At 37.4% G+C, this 14,641-nt stretch overlaps 1 protein-coding gene and 1 pseudogene across 6 annotated transcripts in view; one reads left to right on the forward strand and one right to left on the reverse strand.

Moving 5' to 3' along the window:
- MME (membrane metalloendopeptidase) overlaps positions 1–14,641 on the reverse strand; it is a 105,868-nt gene that overhangs the window by 34,355 nt on the left and 56,872 nt on the right. For all 6 annotated transcript variants that reach the window (XM_025880096.2, XM_073898339.1, XM_073898354.1 and 3 more), the window contains 6 exons: positions 13,392–13,528; positions 13,189–13,282; positions 11,902–12,030; positions 10,912–11,010; positions 8,454–8,534; positions 7,063–7,166 (listed from right to left, as the gene is read on the reverse strand). In XM_025880096.2, coding sequence (XP_025735881.1) covers positions 7,063–7,166; positions 8,454–8,534; positions 10,912–11,010; positions 11,902–12,030; positions 13,189–13,282; positions 13,392–13,528 — 644 coding nt within the window. The remainder of the gene's footprint in view (positions 1–7,062; positions 7,167–8,453; positions 8,535–10,911; positions 11,011–11,901; positions 12,031–13,188; positions 13,283–13,391; positions 13,529–14,641) is intronic.
- LOC141370494 (divergent paired-related homeobox-like) lies at positions 2,119–2,652 on the forward strand (annotated as a pseudogene).

Consider the following 14,641-nt stretch of genomic DNA (forward strand, 5'->3'; position numbering starts at 1 on the left):
ACTGCAGTGGCAAAACTACAGTGTCACTTCACAGGTGCCAATCTTCTTGTCGTTTTTGGTGGTGTTGGCCTTTCAGGAAAAACCACAGAGAGCCACAGCTGTTGCGCTGCCAGCCTCAAGGGGGCCAACTGCTTGTTTGGGGGACTGCTGTCACCCAATTAGCTCAGATCAGAAAAAAACAGCAGGCTGAAGAAAGAAAGGGGAAGACAAATGAACCAACCATTCTGTTTTGTTTTAATTCTAGAGACTCCTCTGGTCTCATCCATATTAATTTAAATGCTGACATGTTGGGGCACCTGGGTGGCTCAGTCGGTTAAGCATCTGCCTTCGGCTCAGGTCATGATGCCAGGGTCCTGGGATCGAGTCCCCCATTGGGCTCCTTGCTCAGCCGGGAGCCTGCTTCTCCCTCTGCTTGTGCTCTCTCTCTGTCTCAAATAAAGATAAAATCTTAAAAAAAAAAAAAGATGCTGTCCTAGCACTTTGTTTCTTTGTTAATAGCACCAACCAAACTCTGCCTTTTATCAGATATAATTGTTACTCACTTGTTTCTTGCCCTAGATGGTGAGCTCCTGGATGCAGGGCTACATTTTATTCCTCTGCATCCTTTATAGTGCTTAGCATAGTGCTTTGCACGTGGCAGCCACTTAATAAAATGCTTATTGTACTGGTTCCTGTCAATGTCTCTGTTTTTATTTTGATGCATAACAGTGGGAAAGATACAGCAATGAAATAAGTCTTTGTAGTTTATGGTAACTCCGTGGCTCAGTGGTCATGATTTACAAACACTGCCACATCACAATGATATCACAGAAAGTTCTGTCCTAGAAAACGAACAGAATAACATCAAGTCTAAAAAACAAGAGGGGTGCCTGCGTGGCTCAGTCGTTAAGCGTCTGCCTTCAGCTCAGGTCCTGATCCCAGGGTCCTGGGATCGAGCCCCACATCGGGCTCCTTGCTCGGCGGGAAGCCTGCTTCTCCCTCTCCCACACTCCCTGCTTGTGTTCCTTCTCTCACTGTGTCTCTCTCTGTCAAATAAATAAATAAAATCTTTAAATAAAATAAAAAACAAAAAGGAATTCTTTTTTTGTTATTGTTCTTGTGCACTTGTTTCTTTTTAGAGTTTTGTTTTTTCTAATGACTCTAAGTGAATAATCATGTTCCCGGAAGTAAATCATTATAGATCATATCTAAGTAATTTTGCCAACGGATATTATATCCTCAATTTAGCACTATTATTATCTGATAATATGACATATTTGAAATTCTTTACAAACTGGCACCAAAAACCCAGAGAACATAATGTTTGAGGTAATTTTGGAAACACTAGGCACTCAGAAACCGCAAGAACCAAGCTTTTTAAATTTAAATCCCTGCCCTTTGCAATTGTCAGCTGCTCAAATGGGCAGGAGGCCGTTTTAGTGAAATGGTTAAATCAGGTATATCACGTACAGACTTCCTGACTTTCTCAATTTTTTGAATCTCTTAAACAGGGAGAACAGCAGAGAGCTATTGCCTAACTTCACCAACCATGATGGCGAAATGGTGGGATGCGATAACCTTTACCCTTAGCAGCTGAGTCAACTTCATTAGCATGATCACAAACTGGCTATTGTAACATTTTTGAACCCCATAAACACTGAGGAAGTGTCTACATTCCGTTCATCAGTGTTCAAGCTCTAGTGACAGAAATGCATGGTTTTCTGCTTTTAACAAGGGCTAGTGCAGGGAAAGGTGAAAAGAAAAATGCAATGGGGTACTATGAATAAGGAAGTAACATTCCAGTTGAGTCCAACAATGTAGAGGTTTCTGTTAGATGAACAAGGGCAGAAAGGGTGGTCCAAGGTAAGGGACAAGGAGGAAGAAAAGATGGAGCAATCACTTAAAATAATTCCTATGGCTGGAGCTTTGGGTAACGCTGGAGGTGGGGGTAGGGTGAATCTAAAGGAATTCTGGAGAGCTAGTGGGAGGAATACAGAGCTTTGTACCTGTTTCATGAGACAGGCAACACGGATATCCTGAAAGGTTTTCATCAGGAAATAACAGGACTCAATCTGTGTCTTTAAAACAAATCTCTAGGCTTGACACAGGACCAGTGCATGTGAACACATCTAGATCAGGATGTCAGGTGCAGGGGACCTTCCTAAAGGAAAGCACCAGAAGCATTCCCAAAGGAAATGAACAATGTTCACTGAGTAACAACTGGCAGATCTGGAATTCTTGTTCAGCAAGAACCCATACCCCGCTTCCAGCCTTCAGAAAGAAATAGCCTCAAAACTGGAGATACATCCCACGGTACCGCAGGTTTGGTTCAAGACTCATAAAGCAAAACTCAGGAAACTCAAACAACAGCAATTGGCTGGGGTGGAAGTCAAGACCAGCTCTTCTGAGAAACATGGATGCACCTCCAGCACCCCCTGATGGTGCCTACCCTGCTTCCCTGGTTTATACAGATCACCCGATACCTTCCTTCCAACTCAGCCTATGCTCCAATTTTAAGGCTCTCCCAGACCGTTCTGTTGGCCACACAATAGTCCATTTTGGCTACTGCCAAGATCCTAACATTTACTCCCTTTGTCCATTATGGAATCTCAAATTCTTTCCATAAGCTTCACTGCTAATTCTTTTGGTTCTTCATCTCCACAAAGAACTTAACGAGAGAAGCTAGACACAAAAGGTCAGATATTGTAATGATTTGCAATGATTCCCATACAAAAGACAGATACAAGATCTGTGCAATATGGATGCATTTCAAAAATATCTCTGTGAAAGAAAAAAGACACAAAAGTGCCCATGTGGTGGAATTGAGCGGAAAGAGGTGCTAAACAAACATTGGGATGGGGATGTTTCATGTTGTAATTAGGATGGCAGTAACCTGGATGTATAAATTCATCCAAAGACACAGATCTGTAACTCTATTATTATGCACACCACAAAAAACAAATAATCATGTGACAGGATGGAGGTGTTAGCTAATGTCACGGTGGTAATTATTTTGCAATATATAAATGTATCAAATCAACATACTGTACACCTTAAACTTGCACAGTGTTGTGTGACAACTGTATCTCATTAAAGCTGGAGAAAAAAATTTTAAATTATATCTCAATAAATACATATAATGGGACTTCTAAAAAAATAAATAAAAATAAAAAATAAAAAAATCTCTAGGGCCATAGTATGGAGAATAAGCTGAAGGAAAGTAAGATGACTGGTGATAAGATTAGGAAAAAATTTGTAATAACTCTGGTGAACAATGAGACATGTCTGAATTTAGTCAGTGACCATGGAGATGATAAGATACAGATCCCCTCACAATACCTATATAATATTTAAATAGCAGCTGGTGGGCATAAACTTTTTTTGTGAATGGGGATTTGAAGTAGATATCACTGTCAAATGTCAGAGATGAGAGAGAGGGATCAGTCTAGAATGATGAGTTCCTGATTTCTGTCTTGATAGCAATAAGATGAAAGTTGATGAAAGTATGGGGAAATATGAGGATATGGGGAGAAAGATGATCAATTTTTGCCCAAAATGGCAAGTGCTGTGTTTGTAGGGTGAGTGGAACACCTACATAGAGGTGTTTCATAGGTAGCTAGACATTTGGGTTTGAGGCTCAGCAAATGAATCTGGGCCAGGTACAAATATTCAGTGGTCATAACAATGGTAGAAGATGCCAAGAAGCACACGAGTTTGCTCAGTGAGGAAAAAAAAAGGTCCAGAAGTTTATTATTTGGATAATTGACTGAATTAATTTAAATTAATTGCTGCCTCGAAAATTTAATACATCATTTCTCTACAATACCCTACCGTGCAAACCCTACATAATCAATAGTTTTTCTCATCTCTGTCCCCTCAGTTGTGGGTATGGACACCTATTTCTCCTGCAAGACCGTGGCAGTGAGGACCTGAGCATCTGAAAATGTAATTCTCTGAGAGGTAACTACAAACAACGAGAACAAAGTAGACACAGTAGATGTTTTCTGCCTGGACAGACACAGTGAGGATTTGAACTTGGTGCTACATAAAAAACTAAGGAAAACATAGTGACTTTCTTACTATTAACCAGTTACAAAATGGGTCCAAAACCATCACTACAAGAGACCTCAAAAAATACAAGGAACTGTACAGTCCTAATGATTTGATGTGATAATTGTCAAAAGTGCTTGCAACATTTGGGAAAACAAAAAATAAATTTTAGGAGGGCCTGGGCGGCTCAGTCAGTTAAGCCTCTGCCTTTGGCTCGGGTCATGATCCCAGAGTCCTGGAATCGAGTCCCGCATCGGGCTCCTTGCTCAGTAGGGAGCCTGCTTCTCCCTCTGCCTGCCACTCCCCCTGTTTGTGCTCACTCTCTCTGTCAAATAAATAAATAAAATCTTAAAAAAATAAATTTTAAACCTAAATTGCCAAATTAAAGCTTCACCCTGTAAAAAAATTCACAAAATTAATAAAGGACAGTATCATTAACAAAAAGGAGCTAACACTAACTCAGGGGTTCTCACCTGAAGTTGGGGGGGTGGTACTGAAAAAGATACCAGTATCCGGGTCTCCATCCACAGGCAAGTACATCACAAGTGAGGGTGGTGAAGTTGAGGCCTCAGTACTATTTCTATTGCCCCCCAGACGAGTCTGATGTGTAGCCAGAGTTTAGAACCCTTGTACTCAGTACACAGGCAGAAGAAGGAGAAGAAAAAGAAACTAGGCTGGCATGGCACAGAAGACCTTAGAAGACATATTGCACTTGTGATTGACTATCAAAAAACTCATGGGAAGGGCCCAAAATGTTCTAGTGAGCTATGCATGCTACCGATGAAACATTCATTAAAATATTGTAAGGGCACCTGGGTGGCTCACTTGGTTAAACATCTGCCTTAGGCTCAGGTCATGATCTCTGGGTCCTAGGATCAAGCCCCACATTGGGCTCCCTGCTCAGTGGGGAATCTGCTTCTCCCTCTCCCTCTGCTGCTACCCCTGCTTGTGCTCTCTCTCTCTCAAATAAATAAATAAAATCTTTAAAAAAATATTGTACACAGCTTTCACTTGTGATTATTATAAGGGAAGAGGACTCAGGAGAAAATCAACACATATGATGAAAGGGAATGAAAAATGCAAACTGTATTACAAAATGATTATAGAACTTTGGGCTGCATTAACTTCAAAAGAAAACATCAAGTAATAATTCAACAACTATTTTTAAAATTATGAAACAGTCTTCTGGTGTCATATGGGTGCAGGTTATATTAGCTATTTTCAGAAACACCACCTGACAATATTTCTCTGTAGATATTTTACACGGTACTGACAATTATGAATTGTGAGCATATGTATTTTTAAAGAAATGAAAATCTTCAGACTTGTAAGAAACTTCTCAGATTATAAATTTACCCACTGCATATTCTTTTTGGTGACTTTTTGTGGGTTTCTAGAAATAGGTTTTCACAACTGATTATAACACAAACCATATGCACCCATTCTCCTTCCTTCTTTGCTAGCTAGGGCACAACATTCTCCAGCCTTTGCAGCCCTGTTTTTAGCACCAGACAATACAACATTTGCTGCAGTATAAACCCTGAGGTGAGCAAAAGAAATCAGTCTCTCTTTCAGGGTACCTGACATATTCAAATGTTCTGTAGGGATTAAAATGTATTGGCATTGTCATTTAGGAATTTTGTTCAACCTGTTCTTGGTTTAACTGGGAACAGAACAGCCTGCCATCAAACAGTCCACTATCACTTTGTACCTTTCCTGACACAACATTTCCTTTCTGGTGGTAGAGTTTATTATATCATGTCTTTCTTACCCTCTGACCTTGTAATGCAATATAATATAATCAAGGTTCACCTTCGATTCTACTAGTTCCCAATGACACCTGGACTTAGTGTTCTAGAATAGTAGTTTAATAAATGAATAAATGAAAGAATAAATGAGCACATGAATAAACCAAGCACCTCACTGGCATTATTTTGTCCATTACCATGCAAATCAAGGTAGTATGTTTATTTTTCATTTGCTCATTCATTCATTCATTCATTCGGTTTTAACTGAAAAACCTTCTATGTGTTCAGCACTGTGCTAAACAGTCAAAAGGAACGATAGCCCCTCTTCTCCAGGAGCTAAGAGCCTAGCAAGAAAAAGTCAATATAAGCAGCTCTAGGGATCTAAGTGCACAAACACACGTTAATAAATATGTTAGCCACACCCATTTAGTTGAAAACTTAAGACTAAACTGTTAATGTTAATATGAAGTAAGAATGCCACTAATAAGCAGAGATGAAGAGACTTTGAAGGCGACTCCCATGATCTATTTGGCTGCCACAAGGTTGAGGGTGTTACAAGGAGCAGTCTAGGAAGGGGGTGGGGCTGTGGGATGACTGGCCCATGGAAAACAGGTGGGGCTGGGGGTGCAAGACCATTCTCAGTATTGTAGGTGAGGCCTCACAGAAGGCTTGCAGGAGCTCTGGGTTACTTAGGCTAAGGTGTTCTTTTTTTTTTTTTTTTAACATTTTATTTATTTGACACACAGAGAGAGAGAGAGACAGCCAGAGAGGGAACACAAGCAGGGGGAGTGGGAGAGGGAGAAACAGGCTTCCCGTGAAGCGGGGAGCCTGATGCGGGGCTTGATCCCAGGACCCAAGGATCATGACCTGAGCCGAAGGCAGACGCTTAATGACTGAGCCACCCAGGTGCCCCAGGCTAGGGTGTTCTTGAGAAACTTGTCCACAAACAGGTAACAGTCTCACAGAGAGCTTGAAAGAGCTCTGGGTTACTTAGGCTAAGGCGTTCTTGAGAAACTTGTCCAGAGTAGAGGAAATAGGCAGTAAATGAGAGGAAACCAAAGAAATGGGGGTAGCCTGAGGACACCTTAATAAAAAAATTTTTAATTTTCTTAAATCTTTGACCCATCTCTACTATGAGAGTCTTAGATGCTCTTGGAGGTACTCACTCCATTGACAGACATTGTACTTTTTTAACATTATTTTAAACCGACTTCTTTTTCTTAACCCAACTATGAGGGACAAAGCCCCTTTTCTGAATGAATATATATGAAACAAATATACATACTCATCCTTGTCCACCTTTTCTCGGAGCTTCTTTAGCTGTTTAATTTGGCTGAACTTCAAGTTTCGAATTATGTTCTCAAAGTATTCCTCTTCCCTGTAGTTCAACTATATTACATAAAAGATTTTGGGAAAATTAGTCAAAATTTTTGCTAAAAGCATAGGAGATATGTTCTTAAATTGTATCAGTTAATAAAGTTAACAGAAAGCATTAAAACTTACCAAAGAAGGATTTAATTCTCATTAGCCTAGTTCTATATTACAGATCACTGCTGCTTTAACTGAATCACTACTTTAGCCTATTCTTCTGTAACTAATCAAATGAAACCAAGTGTCAGACAAGCTTTCCTGTATTGACATTAACCCTTACATGACAGATGAGACAAGAGTCCATTCTTAATTTAGTACTTACTATGTCCGGGGCACTGTTCTCAGCGCTTCATATATTACATGTTTTTAATCCTTATAATATAATATAATCTTATGAAGATGGGCTGTTACCACCATTTTAAAGCTGACGAAACCAAGGCGGACAATTAAGTCACTTGCCCAAGTTAGTGAGTGGTGGAGCTGGAATTTGAACCCAATGTCTGTGAGTCTTTGCTCTTAGCCACTGGACTCCTGAGACAAGGGCCCCCGGGACTCACATGCTACAGCCTGTTCATTTACAAGAAATAGTCAAGCTTTTCTACAAATTGGAAGAGAGCAGAAGACACTGTGGCTTGCAAACCCCTACGTGACACCAGTAATCAATGGATTAGGAATCACTGTCATCCCCAGGTCTGGGCAAGGATCACCTTATTGTCACCAGGGTTTCAAAGTAGTTGTGGGGACCACAAGGTTAGCAACAGGACCCTCAGCTGGGTCTGAAATCAATAGCATAGTGACTTGAATCGATTCTGTTCTCTTTTCGTTGTTACATTACCAGAGGGGAATAAAATCGCTTCTGGTTTTCAAACAGTAGGTTTTTGTTTTGTTTTATTTTTTAAATACAGAGGCATGACCTGGTTTTTATCCAGTGGAGGAATAATTGGAAAATGGAGGAAAACTGAAGATTTGACTTTTCAGGCCTGTACAAGATGAGATAAGGAGCCTGAGGGCCGCCTGTTGCTCATCACTCTGATGTCTACCCCTTGATGCACTTTAAAGGACACCAGATTTTCCCACTACTGTTCAATGGACTATATGGAAACCAAAATAACAAACGCAAATATGAACCAGGCCGATGAAACAAAAGGCTAAAACCAGAACATAGTTTTGGCTTCAGTGTAAAAGGCTTTATATAATGAGATCTTTGGCTTTAGGCTACTTCACATAATCTCTGGCACCCCACAGCTAGAAATGACATTACCACCAGTCCCAGGTATCAATAGCACAGTCTTCGTAGAGACTTACCTCAAGGTATTCATTATTCAGTTTATTATCATTTGAAATAATGTCATCAGGATAGCCAATTCTTTCTTTAATGGCTAAGGCCTAGGAAAATTAAAACATTGAATGTAAGGGCGATTATATAACTTCCAAATGCAAACATTATAATTTGCCATGACTAGCAATTGAATAACTTGATCCATATTGCTTACAAAAATAGTATTTGACAACACTTAAATAGAGATCTTTGAAATGGCTTCTCCCTAGGGTTCAAAATAAACAAAAAACAGTTCTGAAATTTTGCTTCTAATACCCTATTCTCATATGCTCCAGCTTTCCCAAGAAAATCAAAATGAAAACTGACAAGTCATTGTTCCACACATATTGTACTTCTATGAACTTTTTCTCTGAGAAAGGCTTTTTTCTTCAATTTTATAGGAGGGGTAATATTTAGAGCTTCCATTCTAGCAGCTTATAATTATCTTTCCACTTCACTGAGTTGGCTGAGAAAACAGATATGGGCTTCTAGGTTTAGTGCTAATATTCTTTCTGAATATTGAGTCCTGGAGTTTGTATGTTCTCTTTTGGTCTCCAAAGCCAGTGTACCTACCTGCCCACAATTAAATGAGTGGCATTATTTAAAAAAGTAGAGAACAGGATTTTCCTTGTTATACCAGCTCATATTGACCGCTTGCTTACTATCATTTCTAATTTTTATTTTTATTATTTTAGAATTGTTTACTTTTATTATTTCATTATTGCTACTTGTTTCCTATTATGATTTCTATTTCTATTTTTTATTTCTCTCATTTTTCTCAAAGATATTTGACTTTTGATTCTATCATATTACATTGTTCTTAAATAATTTAATTATGTTACAAATCTGTTTCGTAAGCACAGGATTTCCACAGCAGATCAGACAGGATATGTGTCAACAAGCCAGTTTGGCCCAAGTCTGTTTTCTTGTAGATTTCCACACCATTGCCCATTACAACCAGCCTCCTCTTGAAGGTTTTTTATTTTCTAGAAGACACTTCCCCAAAGAGTGTCCTAAAAGGCACAGAGTCTATAGAAATGGGTCTACATAAAAAGGATTTATTGTCCAATACTTTGGGTAAATACTGTGACAGAAACATTAAGCAGGCTTCTTTACTGCAGTCTAAAATGTAATGAGTATTAGATATGGTGCCTTAAGTTCATACCCTAGGAGCATGTAACCTAGTGTAAGGTGGGAGCAGGGAAGGCTTCCTATAGGAAGCAGTTTCCTAATTTCTTTGAGCAAGGGATTCTTTTTTCATGGAACTACTTATGGGTCCATTGGCTTGTGATACCATCTTGGGAAATGATGATCAAGCACAATCCAGTTGGCTACATCAAATAGAACCATGTCACAGATAGCTAGAAGAACATGAAAGGAATAAATCCAGCCTGAACTTCTGAGGACCAAGTCGGTGATGGAAAGATAGATATATTGTAGTGCCTAAATTCTAGACCTAACCTAGCAACAGCTTTCGGATAGCTGAAAAAGATAATCCTTTCACATGCTTTAATCCTGGAAAAGAACTAGACTACCACTTGGGTTTTGTATTATAATAGGTTCATAAAATTTTTCTGTATCAGTTTGAAGAATGGTCTGTTCTTGCGACCTCAACTACAGTGGAATTATCAGATTGTATGTGAATACTACTTCCAAAGCATATACAATTTCCACTGGACATGTTCCTTCTAGTTTTATATAGTTATCAAGACAAATGATCATAGTGAATTTAAACCTAAGATTTCCTTAGACATCTGACACCTTTGTTCTTAGGCAAGATATTAGAAGTCCCAATAACAGGTGCACAGTGCGGGTAGGTAGGAATAGTTATAAAAAGGCTCCCTCAACATCTCTTTAACTGTAAATCACCATGTAATACTTAAGTAATACATCACCTTACCTTTGCTTGACAGAAATTTAGTATTTTTCTCCCTAGGTCATATAAAAATCTAAATAAGGCATGTTTTAAAAATTGAGCTGGAAATCTGCCGTAAAAATTGAAAGGATATTTTTAGGCTTTGGTAGAGTGCTTCTGGATATGTTTTATAAAAAGAGGAAAAATATGAACCACTGATAGTATCTTTCAGATCTTTATTGTTCATATAGGATTTTCTTTTTATTTTCTGAAGAGTCATTTTTTAAAAAAAACAGGAAAATCGGGGATCTTTCAAAATTTTGAATTGAACATGGAGAGTAGGAGTTTTTATTATCTCTTTGTAAAGAGATAATAAAAGGTAAAAATCGTAGAAACAAATCTTTATCCATGAAAACTGTTCCTGGAAACATGACATCTTGAAGGAGATTGCTTTCATTTTATGCAATCCCTGAATTTTTTTTTCTGAACTTCTTTTAAAAGTTGATCTTTTCTTGTAAAGAAATTGTTTAATAGTTAGCTCTGCCTTATTTATTTATTTATTTATTTATTTATTTATTTATTTATTTTACCTTCTCCTCAGCTTTCTTTTTCGTTTCAGCATCCATCCAAGTGAGGTCATCTAAAGTCTGAATAAAAACCTCACGGATTTGTGTAATCAAATCCTCAACCTAAAACCAAAGGAACAGAAGACAAATTTAGGAGATGAATTAATTTTTGGTAACACAGATTTTAAAAAATAGGGCTATAAGCTGTCTTTATAGGACTCAATAATATGTTAATGCATGAAAATTTATAGATAAACTGTGATATAAACAAATGGATATATATGGATAATTATATATATATTTTTTATATGTGGATAATTATATTTTTAAAGGAATCTTGCTACTACCAACACTAATGATTAAATAGGTCTTATATATGAGTTAATTAAAAAATCATCTTTAGAATATAATGGTTTCCATGATTATAAAAGAATTCACATAAAATAGTAACTGTCATCACTGTTAGTAGTTCAGTTAAGAAGTAGTATTTTAATAGTTTCTTTCACTTTAAGTTCCATTGTCTTCATTTCAATAACAATGAAAAATGGAGTACATTTTTTAAATATTTCAAATAAACTCTGGTTTACTTTCAAAGTTTTTCAGAAAACACTGATTCTTGGTCAAATTGCTAACAGAAGACTTTACAAATATCTCTATCATCAGAACACATGAGTGGATACTCTGAATACGCTTTTGGAAAATGGACAATTGGTTTTGGATTAGACAATATTAAGATGAAAAGGGCAAATATAAGGAAGAAACAATTGAGAAGATGCAGGAGTAAAATAATCTTGTATGCGACTTGAAATAAAAACTGTTAAAATGAAAAAAAAAAAACGATTAGAAACATAACCAGACCCTTGGGGGAAAGAGGAGGAGATTCACTGAGAAATAACAACAAATTATGATTCTGAGATTCTCTGCCAATTAATAAAACTAGCCAAATTATGAACTATTGTAATTGCTAATCGATGCAAACAACTAACTGATATAGTATCGTGCTGAAAACATTACCACATGTTTACTCTCTCCAGCAAATGCTGCTTCCACGTACAGCCTTCCCACAGCATTTTCCATATTTCCATTGACATAGTTTGCACAACGTCTCCATGTTGCTGTTTCTGATGTTGTGCCATATAGGGCCTATGGGTAAAAGAAAGGAAATGGCATCTGAACACAAGTAGATGGCCACAGCAAAGGAGAACACACATTCCACAGGACTCTGTTCTTTATGTCCCTTAAGTTCTTGCAAATGTTCATTGCTTCTCCTCACCAGGCATGTTGTCCTTGCCCACGACAAAATGTAATCCAATTGGACAGTTTACTTATAAATAGTCCGAAAACAAGGTATATTTTCGGTAGCATGTCCCAGTAGAACTTTAGGCTATTACAGGTGAATATCCTTCTAGACAGCTTCAGAAAACAACAACAAAATGCCCCCCCCAACTAAAACCAAACAAAAAAATAATAGTTCCAACTGCATAAACATAAACATGAAGTAATGTTCAATTTATGTAACCGGGGAGAAATCTGGTATACAAGAAAACACATTCCTGTTTTTTAATGTTTTGGCTGAACTTTCAGTACTTAGAAGAACTGTATGTATATAAATTTAAGTACTAATGAGGGGATTAACTGAAATAAGGGAAATTGAGCAAGATACCATTTTTACATTCTTTAATTTTAAAAATTTGTCTACATTTTCTTTCAAAGGGTAAATGCTAAAAATTTCAATTAAACAGTTATTTCGTTTCCATAACACCAACCAGTACATTTGCCAAAATGTCTCCTTCTTCTATCCCTCCTGCCCTCTCCCCTCACCACAAGACTACTAGGATGATTGTTTAAATAGTGAAGGTACAGCCTAATAAAAGGCCTTATGGTTGTCCCCAGGTAGGTGTACTCTCAGTGGATTGTCTATATCAATGTAGTCCATCTGTCTGTGTGTCTAGTGTGCTACAAGCACCTGAAAGTCAAATTAATTGAGATATAGACCCTTGCAATTACTTTTAACACAACAGAAAACCAAGCCAGTATTCTTTCACAAACTGCTCCAATAACCAAATGCATCTCCTTCCAGAGCATTTCAATCATGGTGCCAGAATAGACAATCATAGGATGGCAAAGCCCATGAAAGCTGGCTTTCCTAGGCAACATAGCCTAAATATGGGTGAAATAACCAACACTTGGCATGTTGACTCTTGGCAAAGTTCACCATATTCTAGCACTGTACATGGCAAGCCTTCATAACCATGTATCTCTTTATGCTTTAAGTCTTAAGAAAAGAGATTTTTTCTTCACCTTGCGGAAAGCATTTCTGGACTCCTTGTAGGTTCGGCTGAGGCTGCTTACAAGATCCATTATGAACCGCCAGGACATTAAATTTTGAAGATCTCTGTATAAAAAAACCCACCACCCAGCAACAGAAAAGATGAGGCTGCAAAGCTTCTAAAGAGTGATATTAAATGTAAATTTTGAGGACACAGACACTCTGACATACCTACCTGGCAGAATATTTGGTAAGAGTGAGCTTAAGTTTGGTTAAATATTCTGGAGCATAAACAACCACATCTTCCTCATTTGGAATATTAATATTCACAGTTGACATGATTTCATTTGTGAAATTTGACCAGCTGAATGGCTGGAAAAAAGCAGGCATAAAACATTCAGTAATTTTGGATTTCTCTTCTTGGTTCTAAGACTCAATTATGGTTATGGAGTCAGACATGGTTAAGGTGTCATTTGCATCACTCTATAATTATCACGATGGTCAGTGTGACATTTGTTTGGAATTTTTCCTCCATTGTTCCAATCAGTTTTTGAATAAAAATTAGTTCTGTAGCATGATTATTCAGATAGCAGCATTAAACCAACCATTTAAGAGCAAAAGCAAAGCCTCTAAGGATAGAGGATATACAGCTAGAAATTTAGCTCAGTGTCATCCATCTTGGTCTAACTCACACACACAAAAAAGAAATCTAGCTTTAAAAATAAAACTTCCTTGGTTTATGCAAAAATTTAAATGGGTATAAAGTGTTTATCTTTTAAAAGTGGATATAACAATCCATTCAAACACCGTAATACACCTCAGTGGAGATCCTGCTATAAATGAAAGCATACTATTGTCATAGGAAAGGTACAGTAATGTTATAGATACAACATGAATGGTCCAATGAAGCCAAACAACACCTTTGAAACTATCAATATTGGGTCTATAGGTGTGCAATTTTTATACTTTGGAGCTGCCAAAAGATGAAATCTTATCTTTTATTCTCTAAAAGGGAATTGTGGTTATTCAACCACCAGTAGATATAAGAAAAAACCCATAGACATGGAGATTATGCAAATCTTGCTGAAATGCCATATTTCAGTGTTTGAGAAGTTTATACATTTGTAAGTATATAAATATACTGGTCACTTATTAAGTATTAAGTGCTATATGCTTTTCTTGATTCTCTTTGGTGGTTTGGACCATTCTTTCAAAATAGATTTATGAAGGCCTTATTATATTAAACAGTTCTATGTGACAAATTCCTAACAATAGGTCATGCCTTTACAAAGCCCCCCCCCTTTTTTTAATTGTAATTAGGGCCAAAGAGAATTCTATTACTGAATGTGATAGTTTGTAGATTTTTCTATCTTGCTTCACTTCCCAATCATGTGCATCAACTAATACACAAGAATACATACATAGTCCCCAAAAGAGATTACTGCATCCTAGCTAATGAATTACTACTATTTAAATGGAATTTAG

This window comes from Callorhinus ursinus, unplaced genomic scaffold (assembly GCF_003265705.2).
Source record: "Callorhinus ursinus isolate GAN/ISIS: 27379988/994484 unplaced genomic scaffold, GSC_fseal_2.0 scaffold1, whole genome shotgun sequence".
Lineage (NCBI taxonomy): Eukaryota > Metazoa > Chordata > Mammalia > Carnivora > Otariidae > Callorhinus > Callorhinus ursinus.